This window comes from Protobothrops mucrosquamatus, unplaced genomic scaffold (assembly GCF_001527695.2).
Source record: "Protobothrops mucrosquamatus isolate PMUCROS unplaced genomic scaffold, P.Mucros_1.0 scaffold10, whole genome shotgun sequence".
NCBI classification, from domain to species: domain Eukaryota; kingdom Metazoa; phylum Chordata; class Lepidosauria; order Squamata; family Viperidae; genus Protobothrops; species Protobothrops mucrosquamatus.
The window spans coordinates 3,866,763-3,885,646 of NW_015386397.1; the positions used below are offsets into that span (position 1 = coordinate 3,866,763).

An 18,884-nucleotide genomic window follows, 5' to 3' on the forward strand; every position below is an offset into this window, starting at 1 on the left:
CAAAGGCCATTTCTGCCAGGCAGGATGGTTGTCATAAGCAACTTCCTTTTACCTTGTATAATTAAATCCATAAAACAATATTGTTAAGCTTCACTAAAGGCAGAACATAGCCAAATAACACTTTTTTCAGGCTATCCTGCCTGAAAAACTGGGTGGATATGCCGATAGGGATAGGAAATGGAGGATGTATTGTATTCGGCAACAAGCAGGCATAGCAAAGCTAGCAAGGGGTCTATAAGATTTTTTGTTTCATCCTTCCTTAACAAACTCTGACTCTTTTTCTGGGAATATATAAATCTTGTTTTATCTGCACACTGGGTTCCAAATCTAAACTATAACTTTTGAGGATTTTTGCCTGTCAGACCTTGCATTGCAAAACAGTGTTGTGTTTAGAGTTCCAAGCTATTGAAAAGATCTAGCATTAGTTTCCTATTTAGCAACAAAGCCAACAGTTACTTTTTAGTCTAACCTACATTACATTGTAGACTAAACTACAGAGAAGGAAGCCAGGAAGTGAGACTTCCTCCTAAGTTCATTGAAAAAAATATAAAATGCATTCAGATAGCAAAGAATGAGACTGGTTTGGCACAACAGTTTGTATGCTCTGCATTTGTTGTATCCATACACATTTTTTAAACAATACAAGTCTAGTATATGAAAAGCCGAAACGTATTGTTGACTCCCCAGGCAGGTGACTCAGTGTACTTTGAATTAACAGATTGTCAGCAGCTTGGAAGTGTTTAAAGTGTCAGTCTTCTGCATAGGGTTGTTCTTGCACAGATGCTTAGTTCCTTGACATTTATAAATTATAGATAAGCTCCAAATCTGTTTTAGGTAGATACTCACATTCAGTGACTTGCTGCTTAAGTGATCAGAATCATAAGTAGTCATATCAAGCCCTTAAAACCTATGTGATGTTTTGGTCTTTTGAAAGGTCATTCATTTTTTTGGGACTTTCTTTTGGCAATGCAATTCTTTGTAATCATTGGATTTTTTTGTTGTTGTATTCCGTAAGTTGCCCAAAGTCATGGCATTGGGATGTCCTTAAATTCCATAAATACATGAATATAGACTTGGTGAAGCATAAGGAGGCAGTATCAGGAAAATTGGGGAAACTGTGGAGTTGGCAGAAATGCATAGGACAGTATTTCTCAATCTTAGCAACTCTAAGAAATGTGAACTTCGGTTCCCAGAATTTCAGAGCCAACATGACTGATTGGGGAATTTGAGGAGTTGGTCCACGTATCTTAAAATTGCCAAGATTAAGAAACATTGGCATAAAATTTTATTAGCAGAAAAAATCCTCAGAAGAAGGAATGGAATGGAATATCCTGATGTATAGTACTTAATGTATCAGCCTTTTGATCGATGGCTCACAAAAAGGAACATTATTGCATAATCCTCATTAACATTTGTGGCAGTTGTATACAAGTCACTACAGTGCAAAAGCTTTTGTCCTATTGATTTCAGGAAAAAGGTGGAAAATGTAAAAAGCTATTGCCATGTCATCACTATGGCAGATCATATTGCGTGATTTCATTTGGTACCAAATGATGTTGCACAGGATTGTAAAAAAGGCACACAGAACAATCATAAATAAGACGATTTATGGTGTAGAACAACCATAAATAAGATGTTAAGGATGCATTATGGACTTTTTTCTGATTCATATCATGAGTGTTTAAAGCTTACAAAGAATCCATGCTTAAAATAAACAGACCTTAACACACAAGAAAATGGAAGGACATATGGTTTTATCTTCTTAGTAAAATGCCTTGGATTAACTCTGCTCAAACAGGTTGTATATTAAATCCTTCTAGAAGAAGATATAAAAAAAATCATTACCATCATCTTTTCAAATTATGCTTTCTTTCTGAATGCATGGATATTCAAGAATCTTTTTTTTTAGATAAAATATTTGGGTTCACTTCTGATTTCTTGATTGTTATTCACATTAAAGTTGTATGTACTCAGGACCAGGAACACCCCATCTTTAGTTCTGACAGGTGTTGCACTTTCAGAACTGGTACACAATTTTAAGTGTTTTGTTGGACCCACATCTCTTGCTTGAGAAATAGGTAGCAACTGGGGCTAAGAAGGCCTTCGCACAAATCCATCTGGTGCACCGATTGTGTCCTTCCCGTGTTATGAGAACAGTATAGACAATTCAGATAATTATTCATGCTTTGGTGACACCACACATGGATTATTGCAATACAGTCTATGTGAGGCTGCCCTTGGAAACTACTTGGAAGTTGCAGCTTGTCTAAAATGCAGTAGCATATGCAATCATGGGTGTATTTCATCGGGTCTACGTAACACCTTTGCTCCATGAGCTGCACTGGTTACCCTCCATCCTTCTAAAGTTGGTAAAATTAGGACCCAGATTGTTGGGGGCAATATGCTGACATTTGTAAACCACTCAGAGTGCTATAAAGCACTATGGAATAGTATATTAATCTAAGTAAGTGCTATTCCTTTTGCTACTTACACAAAGACAACTTCTCACAAAACACTCACTCCAAGTCTGGAATTGTTCTTTTGCATGGGGAAAACCTGCAAATTCTGTGCAAACAAGACACTCTTATTTTTTCTTCATGTAAATATAATTATGCAAATCACTGCAATATAATTACAAACTAGGTTCATTTACATCAATTAATCTTGACTTGTTTGTTCAGATTCAGATTATTGCTTGTATCTTACTATGTGTATGTTTTTATTACTTTGTGGAAATTGAAGGCTTGGATGAAGTATGCTATTCTAACAGGAAGAAAAAGAAACAGAGTAAGTGACAAAAGTGAATAATTATAGTTAACTTCATTAGCCAATAAAGGCAGAAAAACACACATTTCCTAATATTCCATCCATTTTAACTTATTCAGTTCAGGAAACATAATTTGTATGTCAAAATGGTTTGGTGTGAACCTGCTGTGCAAATAACAGTATAGAGACTTAAGTTTACACGTTGAGCTAAACTATGTCTTACTTTGCTGTAGTTCACTGAATAAGAAAAATGGTCACATAAAGCCATAAACCATGGTTTGACAATCGACAATGATTGAACTCCCACATGCAAAACATTTGGTTAAATACCTTTCCATGTCATTGGTTGATATGTACAAAAACGATCATTACAAAAAGGATTAAAATGTTCAGACTCTGCAATGCTGCAGTGGTTGTAAGTGTGAAGTGTGAAAACTTTTTTCAGTTCCATTGTAACCTCAAATATCACTAAATAAATGGTTGTAAGTTGAAAACTACCTGTAGTTAATCACTCAGAAATATACATAGGCAATCCTTGACCTATAACCATAACTGAGTCAGGAAATCCGGTTGTAAACCACAGTGGTTGTTAAGCAGGTCACCAGGTAACCATGCTCCATTTTATCTTTTGGGGGGGGCAGTCATTAAGCAAATGTAGTGGTTGTTAAGAGAACCTGTTTTCCCCAATAGCGTTTTTGCTGGAAATCAGAAATAAACAGCAGAAACCCACAAAAAGCATGGTCATGTGATCGCAGGATACTGCAAACAGCCATAGATGCAAGCCAGTTGCCAAATGCCCAAAATGCGATCACAATGACCTTGGGAAAGGGTGCGGCCATCTGTTCTTCAAAGTCGGATCGTAAGAAGTTTTGGAGAAGTCTATCATAACCTCAAATGGTCACTTGCAAACTGGTCAGTAAGCAAAGACTACTTGTATTTAATCTCATAAATTGCTCCTTAGAAATCCCTACTAGTCAATCCAGACTCCAATATTGTACCCAGGCCACAACTAGGGATGGATTTCTTTCATACCTCTTGTTCAAAATAATTTGAAAAATATAATCCTGAGCAAGAGAGTTTTAAAAGCATGAGAGGAGTTCATTGACATAGTTTGCTTCTAATCTGAGGTGTTTTAGGAACTCAGGATTCTGACTTTTGGACTTGACAGAAAGCAATCTTCTGCCATTTTGGGGGACATTGCAGAAACGTTATGCCTGAATGTTTCAAAGTTATGATACAGTAATGAAACACGAATTAATGCTTGTGAATTTGTTTATTTTATGAGCAGGGCCTTTGTGCAACTCTCAAAAGCATTTCTAAGAGGAAGTAATTACACTTGCAGTCTGGATATATTCAAACCAGAGAAAAATGTTTTTTTAAAAAACATGATTAAGCAGAGAAAAAGTCATAGGGGAATCTGTCTGGCTATAAAGAAAAGCAGATTTCTTTATTTAAAATTACAACACTTGGCAGCTTACATAGAAGAGATCATTTGAAGGAATGTTCTCAAGCCAAATTTAGGGTTCAATATTCCCCATCCATTGTGTCCCCATAGAAAGATTGAAAGTTTTCAGTTTTGTTTTCACCCAACTATGGGCAGCATTATTTCATTTGAATCCAAAGTGGTTCATTAAGGCAAACTAGCTGTATAAACCAATGTTGGCAATAGTTTAACTCAAAACCTTGACAGTCTAATTTGTCAGGCCTGTCCCAGCTTGGGCATTTAGGAAAGAAAAACTCTTGATTCCATTTGTAGAAAAAAGATATACTTTTACTAAAGACAAGCGGTTACAGCATAAGCAAAGCCAGATCTGAATATTCCCGCATAAACCCCTTGATTTTCCCCTCTCTCACATCCTCCCAGGTTTTCCCTCCCTTAATCATTTGATCAATAGTATTCAGATTAGATGTTTTGGTAACAGTCTCAACAATTGGCATCTCTTCGGCCTCTTTGGCAGATGTTTGCATTCTATTCTCATACTTATATCCTTGGATCTCTCACCTGTTGTTTTAGATTGGATCCCTGGTTCCTACCATCCCCTTCTCGGTAGTTCATCCCCATTTTCCCCTCCCCCTTTTTATGGCAGGATGCCATCAATGCAAAGCAAAGATGAAGGGGATAGATGGCAGATCTGCCATCAATGGCAGATCAATGCATCCAAATACACTGCTTAACTCTGGTTAAACAATGAAAAGTCTCCTATCTTGTATCATGCTTCAGGATTTATGACAAGGTTCATCTAAGGCTCATTTCCTTAATGGGAACTATAATTTACTGTTATGTGCAAATACTCCAGTGCCTCCCTTGGTAAGATTCCCTTTTCTACTTCATGGAACTCAGCTGACCTTCAAAAAAACCAAGAACATAGGCAAGATGTATTTTGTTTTCCCCTTTTTTTCTGGCTTCAGTAGGAAACATTAAAGCTGCAGAGTTCTGCATGGCTGTTCCAATTGAATTCAGAGCACCTGACATCTGGGTAAATACACATAAGATCCGGTGACAAGCTGAGAACCTGTTTGCTAAGGGAGGATTGATGCATAAAGGGTGTAACTGAATAAGTGCTCCAATAGAACCAGAACAGTGTTGACAACTGTATAGGTGACACTGGTCAGAGGACAAGGTGTAGAAATGGGATTTGGGTTTGTTTAAGTAAGAGAAGCCACCCAGACCTCTATCTGCAGGAGGATTAGGTGAATCAATCATAGCAATACCAGGATGGTTAAATGCTAATTGTTCTCTCTACACTAGGAGGAAAAAAACACCTTATGCTTATACTTATATGCTAAATTTTGCAGTAGGAAGGGAAAAAACAGAGGAATCTACATTTTGCAGTCACAACAAGCGCTGCAAGAGGAAAGAACCTTAGTGCATGTGGTGCTGCTGTTTACTGTTTGTGCTTTGGATAGGAATGGAAGAAAAGAATGAAAGTAGAAACAAGGCTCAAGGGGGGGAATCTATCAATTTTTGTGTATAAGAGAGAGCAAGGTTCATTCAGTTTCTACATATTGCTATGCAGAAGTTGAAGGCAAGATTATCCAATCTCTAAGGATTTGGATCATGAAATCACAGCCTTGTTTCTAGGACATCAGAAATTAGGAGGCTGAGATATTTTAGAGGGGACTGCAATGTAAGACAAAGCTAAGACTTAACTCAGCAAGATAGGCGTAAGGCTTAGTAATATCCTTTTCAGTCATGGGTTGTTGGCCAAACAGTAGAGCTTGATAGTGGCTAATACTTTGGATAAATCCTCCAGCAAAACAAAGATCAAAATCTGGAAAATATTTTGCCTTGATTCTGGATCCTTTTGTTAATTATTTGTTCCTTTCATAGCAGATCCTAGAAAGGAAAACAACTCTGTGTCATGTTGTGTGAGAAAGTCAAAATGGACATGGATTAATTTCTTAGTAAGCCTCCATCAGATTGTACTTCAGATCTTGCACCATGATTTGCAAAAGAGGATTTGTTTTTAAAAAAAATTATATTCCAATTTTTGTGTAGGATTTTAGAGTCACACCTATATAAATTATTGAAGGGATACTTTAAAAAATCTGAGTTATGAGTAAGGAATTATTTGTGAAAAGGGCTATAATTTGTGGAATAAAGAAGCAAACCAAAAAGAAAGTTGTGATTAAGAAATACAGATATCATCTGACAAGAAAATAGAATTCTGCCCCTCCATATAATTGAAATGCTTTGACCACAAACCATATGGGCGATTTGATTTCCCTGGGAGTTATTTTAATCAGGATATCTGAGTACTTACCACTTTCTACAGGGGGACAATCGAGAGCATCCTGTCATACAGCATCACAGTCTGGTTTGGAAGCATCACTGCTTCAGACAGGAAGGCGGTGCAGAGAGTAGTGAGGATGGCCGAAAAGATCATTGGCAGTTCCCTCAATCCCATCCAGGACATACCGGTAGCATATAAGCGTTGTTTGAGGGTCCGCAAGATTGTCTGGGGCACTACACATCCTCTTCATGACCTGTTTTCCTTGTTACCTTCTGGGAGGAGGCTTCGTGGTATCTGAAGCAGAACATTCAGATTTTGTTCCATACAGTATTAACCTTGTGAACTCTAAAGCTTCCTCCTTCCGTTATGTATTCAAGATGGACAGTGATTAATATTTATATGTTACTTATATGTAAGAGTGTAGATCTATATGTATGTTGTATATAATGTGTTTAAATGTGTGTTATGTATGTGTACACTTAGAGCAAGCAACTAAATTTCATTTTTAATGTGTGCCATTGTGCCCACAGTAAAAAATGACAATAAAGGTTGTCTGTCTGTCTGTCTGTCTGTCTGTCTGTCTGTCTGTCTGTCTGTCTGTCTGTCTGTCTATCTATCTATCTATCTATCTATCTATCAATCAATCAATTTGACTGTTTTTCCCCTTTCTCATAGCCATAGCCCTTTGAAGGTGATGATCTGGAGATGAAGACACAGTCTCAAAAAGTGCATCACTGATGCTTCCTTGTTTCATGGCAAGAGAAGATAGCCTTCCCAGGGATGGGCAACCATGAAAAAGAGCCGTCATCTCCTAAAAGGGCACTACCCCCTTCCCGGTCCAATAGCACTGTATCTTCCAAACACAGCATTACTTGGCAGGTATAGTTCCTTTTGACTGAGTTCTACAAAACTGATTCCTACATGTCCCTGGGATTGGGGGAGGAACTCCAGATCGAATGTGTGACCAGATACACCTGTCTACTTTGCTTAGGTTAATGTGTATGTTGAGGTAGGGAATCTGTGCTAGGTATTTTATAGCCCTCGGGCCACATCTGGCCCTTTGGCTGTCCCTATTAGCTGAACGGGGCCTTGGCAGGGGCAGGGCATTGATGGGGGTACAGCGGTGGGGATGCAAGGCAGCATTGTTGACCCTCCACCACAGTCCAAGTTTCTCATGTGGTTCCTTGGGAAAATTAATTACCCATCCCTGTTCTAAATCCTACTAAATAGTAACTTCCTATATTGCCTGTATTGTTTGTATTTTGTGAGGCTGTTGGAAGTGGCAGTTCAGCTCTGTTCAAGAGCCTGTCTACTCCAGAGTACATATTGGCTGCATTGTACATGGCAAAGTACATGGTCTTGAACTCTAGCTGGACAGTGATAAGGGGCTGCAGTATAGTGAATGGTGCCTGGATAGTTATAACTCAAGTCATCAAAGATTTCATTTTGGATGAAAGCTCCCATATTTCTGACCTTTTGTTTTTTTACATAGAGTTCTGAGAGCTGGGAAGTGATAGATGATTTGCACATCCATAGTGGGGTCATCCAGCACCCAGAAAGGCAGGAGGGCTACCTGCTAAAGAAGCGAAAATGGCCCCTGAAAGGCTGGCACAAGGTATGTGTCAATAAAGTGACAGGATTCTTATTTTCCTTCCACGATTCAAGAGTGGGGATGAACTGCAGTTTTGCTCCTTGTTATGCTGAGTTGTCCCTACTTGTCTTACTATTCCCAGTGGTCCGAATTAAATAACTGTAGCACTAAATTAACAACTCCATTTCCAAGTCATTCCTGTTCTCCTGAATCGGGAAGATAAGCAAAATGTTGGTCTCCCAAAAATCTGCTGGCTGCTGCTGTGAATTACAGGAATTGCACTTCACTATATCAGGAGACGAATAAATGACAAATGGTTGCTTTCAAGAGTTCTTACAAGAATTGTTGCCATAATATATGTGAATTATTTTGGATGTTTTGGGGCTACAGTCTTAGGCATACTTAGCTGGGAGTAATTCTTAATGGAAGTTAATGGGTCTCATTTCCAAATATTGGAAATTCCAAGTATTTCCAAGCTCTCATACCAAACATTAAACTCTGCAGCAATTGATTGAGATCATTCGTACGAAATACAGGGAGTTGTCACTTAACAACACAAAGACTTCCATCCTTATATGATATAGTTGTAAGTAAAAAAAAACCACATGACTACACCACTTAGCAATGGCATGTCCAGCAAGCCAGGTTGCTGTTATTAAACAAGGATTACACAGGTCGCTAAGGAGGACCTCATGTGACTACACCTTATGACTACTTGCCAGCTTCCCTATTGACTTTGCATATCAAAAACCAACAGGAATAAATCACAGTCACAATAATAAATAGTAGGCCAGTAGTAAATACTAATTTGTCACCACTGTAAATTCAAACGTTCACTGAACAAGTGGTTGTTAAATGAAGATCACCTCTAGAGTTGGAAGATACCATTTAGACCATGTGTCCAAAACCTTTGTTTGGTGCAGGAATGCATATCTGTGAAAATGAATTACAATAAATCTAGCCTATTTTATGAAGTTTAATGAGCACAGTGAAAAAAAACTTCAAAGTAAGGAGAATTTTTTTATTGAAATATTGAAAATAATGTTGAGCAGTACCTCAATTTTAGCTTCTCAGAATAATCATCTAAAAAGTGAACAATGTAAGCAGCAAGAATCTATGGATGCTGTTGGCTAAACTTGAGTGAAATTAATTGTCAGGGGAAAAAATATCTAAGCAGAACAAAAGCTTGTGTTTAATAGCCAAAGGATATTTATTTTACTTTATTTACATCCCGCTTTTAATATTTTTATAAATAATTCAAGGAGCCCACACAATACTCCTTCATCCTATTTTCCCCACAACAATCCTGTGACTTCGACTGGGCTGAGAGAGAGTGACTGGCCCAAAGTCACCCAGCCAATTTTCATCCCTAAGGCAGTACTAGCGTTCACAAATCTCCTGGCTTCTAGCCTGATGCCTTAACTATTAGATCAAATATTGACTGCTGGAGGAAATGGACTATGCATTCTGAACAATGGCATGACTGGTGGTTAGAACTTTGATTGGAAATATTGAACAATAAAACAAATAGTAGAATATTATTTGTACTATTTATACTATGGGTCATGTTTATGATCTCCATTTTTAATAAACAATCTAAACCAATTTTCCCAGTTGGTGGATTACAACTTCTAAAATTCTCAGTCAGCATAGTCATTAGTTGAAAAGGACTAGACCAATGAGTGTGATAAAAGCAATTTTGAGACTGTATTGTCCAATTCTTTCAACTTTTTAAGGAATAGCATAACATATAGCTTATTGATTTTACTCAGTCAAATCCAGTACTATTAACTTATTCCTTTCCCCCCTCTTTTCTCTCTTTTTCCTTCTAAGCGTTATTTCATTTTGGAAGATGGCATTCTGAAATATGCCACAACACGCCAAGATGTGAGTATAGAATGGTGGAGTTGGGAAAAACTGAGTGTCATGTACCAATTTTTACAGGAATCCTGATGGGGGACAAAGGGGAGGGGCAGTTAATTTAATGAGAAACATATTAAGAAAAAGGCTTATATTATTCTCTGTGTAACTACACTTGTGACATTTTCCCTAGGTCTTGAAGGGGAAGTTACATGGCTCCATAGATGTTTGTTTGTCAGTCATGTCAGTTAATAAGAAGGCCCAACGTGTGGACTTGGACACAGAAGAAAATATTTATCATCTTAAGGTACATGTAGAATGACCCAGGATGAAAGGACAGGAAAGATCATTGAAATTTTGCAATCATATGCCAATTCATTCATAAGCTTTGGCTTACAAATGCTAAGTTGTTGTTTCTCCATTGTTTCAAAATTTGAGAATTGGTATGAGAATGTATGTGATGGAGAAAGGCTTGAACTGACAAATTATATCTGAAAACATGTTTTTGCAAGGTTATTGTGTTGGTTGCACAAAATATTTCTCCATGTGGTAAAGCAGGAAAATGTTTTGCAGAATAGTAATACCCTAATATCTAATATATGCCTGTGGAGTACAGCAGACATAATACTATCTGCACTGAGTATTTTTTTGCAACTGCTTATCGTTCTCTAGGTCTCTGGTAAAGGATAAAGTGTCCCCTTGTTCTGTTGTTTTATGAAGATAGAATTCAAATCCCAGGTGAATATTTAAGGCCCATTCATGGTAGGATTATTTATGCATATGCATGCAGGGCACAGCTGAGTATATGGCATCTTGAAGTCTGATTGTATTCATCCATTGCTAAAAGCAGGACTCAGCTTCTAAGTTATGTTTTCTTGCACTTTTCAAATAATGTAGCAGTGATCCTGTATGAATTGGTGGCTGCACATTTTTATTTACTATAACAGTATCCGAGGCATCCCATGGCCTTTGCAGAGTTTCTGAAATGAGGCAGTTTTTAAATCTTCTAAGTCAAATAAATTCTTAATAACAACTGTTATCTCCATCCTAACCATAGCAGGCTACTTACTATCTTTTGTCAGTCATAAAAATCAGAAAAAAAACACAAATTCTTGCCATGGAATCATGTTAAGATGAGGATCATAAAAACATGCTAACTTTCGAAGGTCTAGAAATCAGTTTTGTGTCTCAGATTTCAAACATCATCTTGTATCCCCATCTGATTGGAGGTGCAATTTCCACTAGCAGAGTTGACCCTACCTTTAGATGAATGAAGAAGCTACTTGCAGTTACTAATTTGGGGTGTTAAAAGAAGGAACAGATTGTTAAACTGTTGCTGTCAGGGAGGAGAAATGAAACATCTGTGATATTTTTTTACCATCTTATAAACTTTGGATCCAGTAGAAGATGTAGTATGCTACTGCAGCTCAGAATCACAATGTCTGGGACAAATGTTTTTATTTTCTTAACATTTTGCTGTCTTCTCTTGGCCTCACTTATTTTAGATAAAATCCCAAGAGCTATTCAATAATTGGGTTGCAAAGTTGTGCTTGCATCGGCAAGCAGAGAAATCGCATTCATCCCAAAGACAGTTCATGACAGGTGGTGACAGAGCGCCTCATCCCTCACAAGTGAGTACAATAAAATGGAGCCTTCTTGCTTGATGGCAAGCATCTCTTCTGAAATGTGGTAATGGAGCATCTTAAATGTCTCTTACTGTTTTTCGTAGATTGTATGCAAAGAGAGGAAAATTGTTTAGCATCTATCCAAAGAATTACTTTTTGCAACATGGGTCAGAGTTGTGTAGATTATTCCAGTGAATAATTGTCTTCTCTAGCACCGGAGATGGAGAATCCACCAATGGGTGCTTCATTCCATCTTTGGCAGCATAAGGAACGGGGATTTCCTGACGTCCATAGCTCTCACGGAAGCGTACCTCCACATCCCCATCGCTCCCAGTCACCGGCATTTCCTCAGGTTCTGCTATGCGGGCCATCACTACCAGTACAGGGCCCTCCCGTTCGGTCTCTCGTCAGCTCCAAGGGTGTTCACCAAGATCCTGGCGGTGCTGGCCGCACACCTACGAACGGTACCGGTGCGCGTCCAGTGTTACCTGGATGACATTCTCATCCAGTCACCCTCCCTCCAGGCCGCCCAATCGGACCTAACTCTGTCAATCAGGGTCCTCCCTCCACCCGACTCCTACACCTGGGTGCCATCATAAACACACTCAGTTGCCAGGTCTATCTGTCACAGGAGCGCCGGGACAGCATCCGGACCATGGCCCGCAGTGTTCGCAGGGAGCAAGTAGTCCCGCTGGCTCTGCTCTCCCAACTCCTGGGGAAGATGGTTTCATGCATTGCAATAGTCCCTTGGGCCAGACTATATTCCAGGGAACTTCAGTGGTTCCTCCTCCCATTCCAGAGGCTGGGCATCAGCTCTTCCAACAAGCGAGTAAGGGTTCCACCCGATACATTATGGTCCCTCAAATGGTGGTCCTCGCCGGCAGTAGCCAGAGGGTCACTTTTCAAGGAACCCGACCGGCTCAAGCTTACGCCGGACAACAGCCTGTTTGGCTGGGGAGCACACCTGCAGTCTCAATGGACTCAGGGGCAATGGTCCCAGGCAGGTCTGGAACACAACATCAATTGGTTGGAGCTCAAAGCCATGCATTTGGCCCTCCGCCACTTCCACAGTAGGGTGGCGAGGTAACACGTTCTAATCCTCACAGACAACGTGACAGCGAAGGCACACGTGAACTGGCAGGGGGGTACTCAATCCAGGTCCCTCATGACCGAGGCCCAGGCCTTGGGGTCCTGGGCAGAGATCAACCTCTCCTCCATCAGAGCCGAGCACATATTGGGGGAGGCAAACAGACAACTGGACTTCCCAAGGGTCAATCGTAGACCACTCCAAATGGCGACTGCATCCGAACCTCTTCGCGGAAATAGCGCAGAGATTCAGACAACTGGTCGTAGACTTGTTCGCTTTCCCGGCGAACACCCAACTCCCAAGTTTCTTCTCTCGGTTCCCATCGTCAGGGGCCCTGTGTTGTCCATGGCCAGAGGGGTCTGCTTTACGCGTTTCCCCCTGTTCCGCTGATTCCGGCAACCATTTGCAAAATGTTGCAGGAACGGGTGGAGGTCATACTCGTGGCCCCATATTGGCCACGAAGACCGTGGTTCGTGGACCTGGTGAATCTTTCCAGGTCTCTCCCATGGAAGATTCCCCTGGGCCGAGTGTTGCTCAGCCAGGGAGCTCTGCAACACCCAGAACCCCAATGGCTGCAGTTAGCCGCCTGGCACTTGAACGCCGGATCTTGAGCGGGGAATCATACCCGGCAAGAGTAATTTCCATGATTCAGGCATCCCACTGACCGGCAACAAATCGCATCTATGACTCCACATGGAGGAACTTCTGCAATTGGTGCAAGAGGCGGCTACTTAATGTCTTGGATCTGACAGTCCCAAACATCCTAGAATATTTGCTTGAAGGTCTGGACAGGGGTTTAGCACCTAATACCATCCGCAGACAGGTCGCGGCATTATCCACCTTACTTAACTGTGCCAATTCAGTCCCCTTAACACAACACCCCAGGATTCGCGCCTTCTTTAAGGGCGCCACCAATACAAAACCACCCGTGGTTCACAGGAACCCTTCCTGGGAATTGCCACAGGTCCTTTGGGATCTCACCAAGGCGCCGTTCGAACCAATCTTGTACTCTGAGGATCTTGTCCCTCAAAGTCACCTTCCTGGTCGCTATCACGTCGGCCAGGCGCATTTCTGAACTCGCAGCACTGTTGGTCAGGGAGGACCTCTGCACCTTTCATTAAAACCGGATGGTTCTCCGATTGGACCCAACCTTCGTCCCCAAGGTCAACACCCTGTTTCATAGGGCCCAAGAAATTGTCTTACCAGATTTTTGCTCCAATCCGTCCCATGCCCTGGAACGACAGTGGCACACACTGGACGTTTGTAGGGTGTTGTGACACTATATCAAGCGAACGGCGTCCTTTCGCAAATCAGAAGCCCTCTTTGTCTCATTTCACCACGCCTCTAGTGGACAGAAGGTGTCCGCCTCAACTATAGGCAGATGGATCAGGGCTTGCATTGGGAAGTGTATCAGTTGCTTTCCCTACCAGCGCCAGGGCAAATCACAGCACATTCCACTCGTAGTGCTGCAACCTCCGCAGCGTGGGTCACACAGGCGTCTATCGAGGAGGTTTGCAGGGCGGCGACATGGTCTTCGCCCTCTCCATTCATCCGGCACTACAATATAGACCATTTTGCATCCACGGACGCCTCCTTTGGAAGGAGGGTTCTCCAGCAGGTAACCGCTGGAGACGTAGCTTCGGCCTCCTCTGTTTCCCCCCCATTGGAACAGTGAGGCTTTGGTATGTCCCATTGGTGGATTCTCCATCTCCGGTGCTGGAGAAGGGGCGTTGTCTTACATGAATGCCTTTTCTCAGCATGGAGATGGAAAATCCACTCCCACCCTTTAAAAAAAAAATAGTACATATTAGGGAGCCAGGAGCCAACACGTCGAATTGTAGTCAGCTGCTTCGCCTTCGTCAAGACTGGGAGTGGCTACCCAAGAACGGGCATGGCAAATTTGGCTGACTTGGTCTAATGGGCAGGAAGGCACTGGACGCGCACCGGTACCGTTCGTAGGTGTGCGGCCAGCACCGCCAGGATCTTGGTGAACACCCTTGGAGCTGACGAGAGACCGAATGGGAGGGCCCTGTACTGGTAGTGATGGCCTGCGTAGCAGAACCAGAGGAACTGCCGGTGATTGGGAGCGATAGGGATGTGGAGGTACGCTTCCGTGAGATCTATGGATGTCAGGAAATCCCCGTTCCTTATGCTGCCCAAGATAGAATGAAGCACCCATTGGTGGATTCTCCATCTCTGTGCTGAGAAAAGGCGTTCAGGTAAGACAACCTCCCTTCTCCTCCCATTTCTTTGAGCTCTTCATGGACTTAGAGGCATGTAAAAGAAAAGGTGCTGCTTCTATAAAACTATATTTGAAGGAGAAAAAAATTCTCTTGCTGCCTAGTAAATTGGAAGAGGTAATATGAAACACCAGAAGTGTATGTGTATGTGTGTTTTGATCTAGGAGTTTCTATAGGTTTTTCTGAGCATCAGTAAGATTCATCTTGGAAATGAGTATTTTTTTAATGTTTCTGTCAGCTGGGTGCAGTATCTACAGTAGCTGAACTTGGCTGACAATGAAAACTAAGCAGGTTTAGATATCCATTTACCACAGTAGTAATGGGAGATTTCAACTATCCAGATACCAACTGGGAAACCAACTCTATGGTGAGTGGGAGACCAAACAGATTCCTAACCAACCTAGCCAACAACTTTGTCATCTAAAAGGTGGAGGAGGGAACTAGAAGTAAAGCTATACTGGATCTAATTCTTACTAATGTAGAAAAAGTGATAGAGCAATTTGAAGCTGCCAGAACCTTGGGTGAAAGTGACCACGTCATACTGGAATTCAGTATAATGCAAACGCAGGCAATAGAAAATAATCCAACCAGTATCTTAAACATCAAAAGAGCTGATTTTAACAAATTCAGAGAGAACCTAGGAAAGATTCCAGGGATGAAAATCCTAAAGGGGGAAAACAACTCAAGAAGTGCGGGAAACTGAAAAATGTGATCATAAAAGCCTAGTCCAGCACAATACCACTGGGGAAAAAAACCAATAAGAAATTCAAGAAACCAGCAGGGCTGCACAAAGCTCTTTCTGACAAGCTGAATGACAAAAAGGACAAGTACAAAAAATGGAAAGAGGAACAAATAATTAAGGTTGATTATCAGCAGATAGCCAGAACATACAAAGTTGAAGTCAGGAAAGCAAAGATTCAGAATGAACAAAGACTTACAAAAAAATCAAGGACAATAAAAAAAGTTTCTTTCAACATAGTAATAACAAGAAAAAAGTCAAGGAAACTGAAGGTCCGCTAAAGAGAGAAGATGGCAAGGAAATAACAGACAGTAGGGAGAAAGCAGAGCTGCTTAACTCATTCTTTGCATCAGTCTTCAAACAAAAAGAAATTATAGCCCAACATACCAAAAAAACTACTGCAAAAGACAAACTAGAAACAAAAATTAAAATAAGCAGGAAAATGGTAAGAGAACACCTATCTGACCTTGACGAATATAAATCACTGAGACCTGACAGATTACATCCCAGAGTTGGAGCTGGCAGAAGTTATCTCAGAAGCATTGTACCATATCTTTCAAAAATTCTGGAGCACTGAGGAAGTACATAAGGATTGGGAAAGAGCTGATGTGGTTCCCATCTTCAAGAAAGGGAAAAAAACAGACCCAGGTAACTATAGACCAATCCATCTAACATCAATACCTGGGAAGATCCTGGAAAAGATAATCAAAAAACAGATGTGCGAACAACTAAAAGCAAACTCGCGGCTGACACTGGATGACCAGTTGGCGGCCGTGACCAGGGGGGCGTTTTATCAGGTTCGCCTGATTTACCAGTTGCGGCCTTTTCTGGACCGGGATGCCTTACGCACAGTCACTCATGCTCTGGTCACCTCCCGCCTGGACTACTGTAACGCTCTCTACATGGGGCTTCCCTTGAGGAGCACCCGGAGGCTCCANGATTACCTCCCATCGGCCAGTACGCTCCCACAGGGTGGGTCTCCTCAGGGTGCCGTCGGCCAGACAGTGCCGGCTGGCGACCCCAAGGGGGAGGGCCTTCTCTGTGGGAGCTCCCACCCTCTGGAATGAGCTGCCCCCAGAGATCAGGGTGATCCCTGATCTCCCTTCCTTCCACCGCGCCCTCAAGACATGGCTGTTCTAACAAGCGGGACTGGCCTAGGATAATTTTTAAGAGGGGTTTTTAGAGGGGTTTTTAATTACTTTTTAATTAGACAATTTAAATATTTCATTTTAATTAATTTTAACTTGTGATTGTTAGTGGTGTTTTTAATTGATTGTCAGCCGTCCTGAGTCCGCAAGGAGAAGGGCGGGATATAAATTCAAATAATAAATAAATAAATAAATAAACAAAGTTATAACTAGCACGGGTTTGTTAAAAACATCATGCCAAACCAATCTTATTTCATTCTTTGATAAAGTGACTAAATTGGTAGACTAGTGAAGTGCCGTTGACATAGTATACTTAGATTTCAGTAAGGCATTTGACAGAGTAGATGACAACTTACTTCTTGGTAAGCTAGAAAAAGGTGGAATAGACAACATCACCACCAGATGGATTTGTAGCTGGCTGACAAACCGTACTCAATGAGTAGTCCTCAATAGTATCACATCCACATGGAAAGAAGTAAGCAGTGGGGTACCACAAGGCCCAGTCTTAGGCCTAGTACTCTTTAATATCTTCATAAATGACTTAGATGAGAAAATAGAAGGGGAACTCATCAGATTTGCAGATGACTCTAAACTGGCAGGAATAGCCAACACCCCAGAAGACAAGCTCAAGATCCAAAAAGATCTTGACAAACTTGAACAATGGGCCCTATCCAACAAAATGAACTTTAATGTGGAGAAAAGCAAAATTTTATATTTAGACAGGAAAAATCAGAGGTATAAGTACAGATTAGGTGAGACCTGGCTCAAAAACAGTAACTGTAAGAGGGACCTTGGAGTCCTACTGGATGATCACTTGAATATGAGCCAGCAGTGTGCAGAAGCAGACAAAAAAGCTAATACAATCCTGGGTTGTATAAACAGGCATAGAATCAAGATCACGTGAAGTATTAGTACCGTTTTATAAAGCCGTAGTAAGACCACACCTAGAATACTGCAAATACTTTTTGTCATCATACTACAAAAAAGATGTTGAGACTTTGAAAAAAATTCAGAGAAGAGCAACTAAGATGATCAAAGGCTTGGAGACTAAAACATATGAAGAACGGCTGCAGGAATTGGTTAGTCTAAAGAAAATAAGAAATAGGGGTGGCATGATAGCAGTATTCCAGTATTTGAGGGGCTGCCACAAAGAAGAGAGGGTCAAATTATTCTCCAAAACACCAGAGGGCAGGACAAGAAACAATGGTTGGAAACTGATCAAAGAGAAAAGCAACCTGGAATTAAGGAGAAACTTCTTAATAGTGAGGAAAATTAACCAGTGGAAGAGCTTGCCTTCAGAAATCGTGGGCGCTCCATCACTGGAGATTTTTAAGAAGAGACTAGACAGTCACTTGTCTGAAATGGTAGAGGTTCTCCTGCTTGAGCAGGGGGGCTGGACTAGAAGAGTCCCATGGTCCCTTCCAGCTCTATTCTATTCATCCATCAGGATATCCTACGTCTGTTTACTAAAATGGGACATCAAAGCAACAAGTTTAAAAAAATCCCAGAAAAAGTCATGGCTAACCACTTCTAAACTATTGTTAAGAAAATAACATGGAAAATTCCACATAGACCTCAGAAGACAAGCTGGATTTAAGAAACATGTACATGTTTATTTTATGGAAGCCAATATCAGCATTATGGTTCTATCCAAACTCTCCTTTGTAATCAGTTTCTCCGACACGTTTCTTATGTAGTTGGGAATGTTCTCTATGGTTTCCATTTTGTGATAGCATCTTTTACAGATTGGTGGGGATACCCAAGAATTCTACAGGCTGAAGATCCATCCTAGATTCTGAAGTGGACTGGATTACCCAACTTCTTTGCTTCTAGTTTCCATTCTTCCTGTATTGTCTTGCTTCATTCTTGCAGGCCTGCAACTCACGGCGCCACATACTGATGTCAGAAAGTGTCCCTGCCTTATCTTCACTGGCCAGTCCCCAGGAAAAGGTGAATTCTTGGCTCAGTGACAGTAAAGGACTAGCCAGGTGCTCAGCAGGTAAGAATGAGACTTTCTTATCATCAGAAGATCTTTCTAATATGATAGTTACAATGCTTATGGCATGAGCTTTGGCTATTTCCAAGCCAGCTTTC

General features: G+C 41.1%; 1 protein-coding gene across 1 annotated transcript in view; it reads left to right on the forward strand.

The window, feature by feature from the left end:
• Nucleotides 1-7,197: 7,197 nt before the first annotated feature.
• OSBPL7 (oxysterol binding protein like 7) overlaps nt 7,198-18,884 on the forward strand; it is a 39,205-nt gene continuing 27,518 nt past the window's right edge. Inside the window, exons 1-6 of the mRNA XM_029283036.1 lie at nt 7,198-7,379; nt 7,993-8,115; nt 9,925-9,978; nt 10,145-10,258; nt 11,457-11,582; nt 18,663-18,789. Coding sequence (XP_029138869.1) covers nt 7,281-7,379; nt 7,993-8,115; nt 9,925-9,978; nt 10,145-10,258; nt 11,457-11,582; nt 18,663-18,789 — 643 coding nt within the window. The 5' untranslated portion in view covers nt 7,198-7,280. The remainder of the gene's footprint in view (nt 7,380-7,992; nt 8,116-9,924; nt 9,979-10,144; nt 10,259-11,456; nt 11,583-18,662; nt 18,790-18,884) is intronic.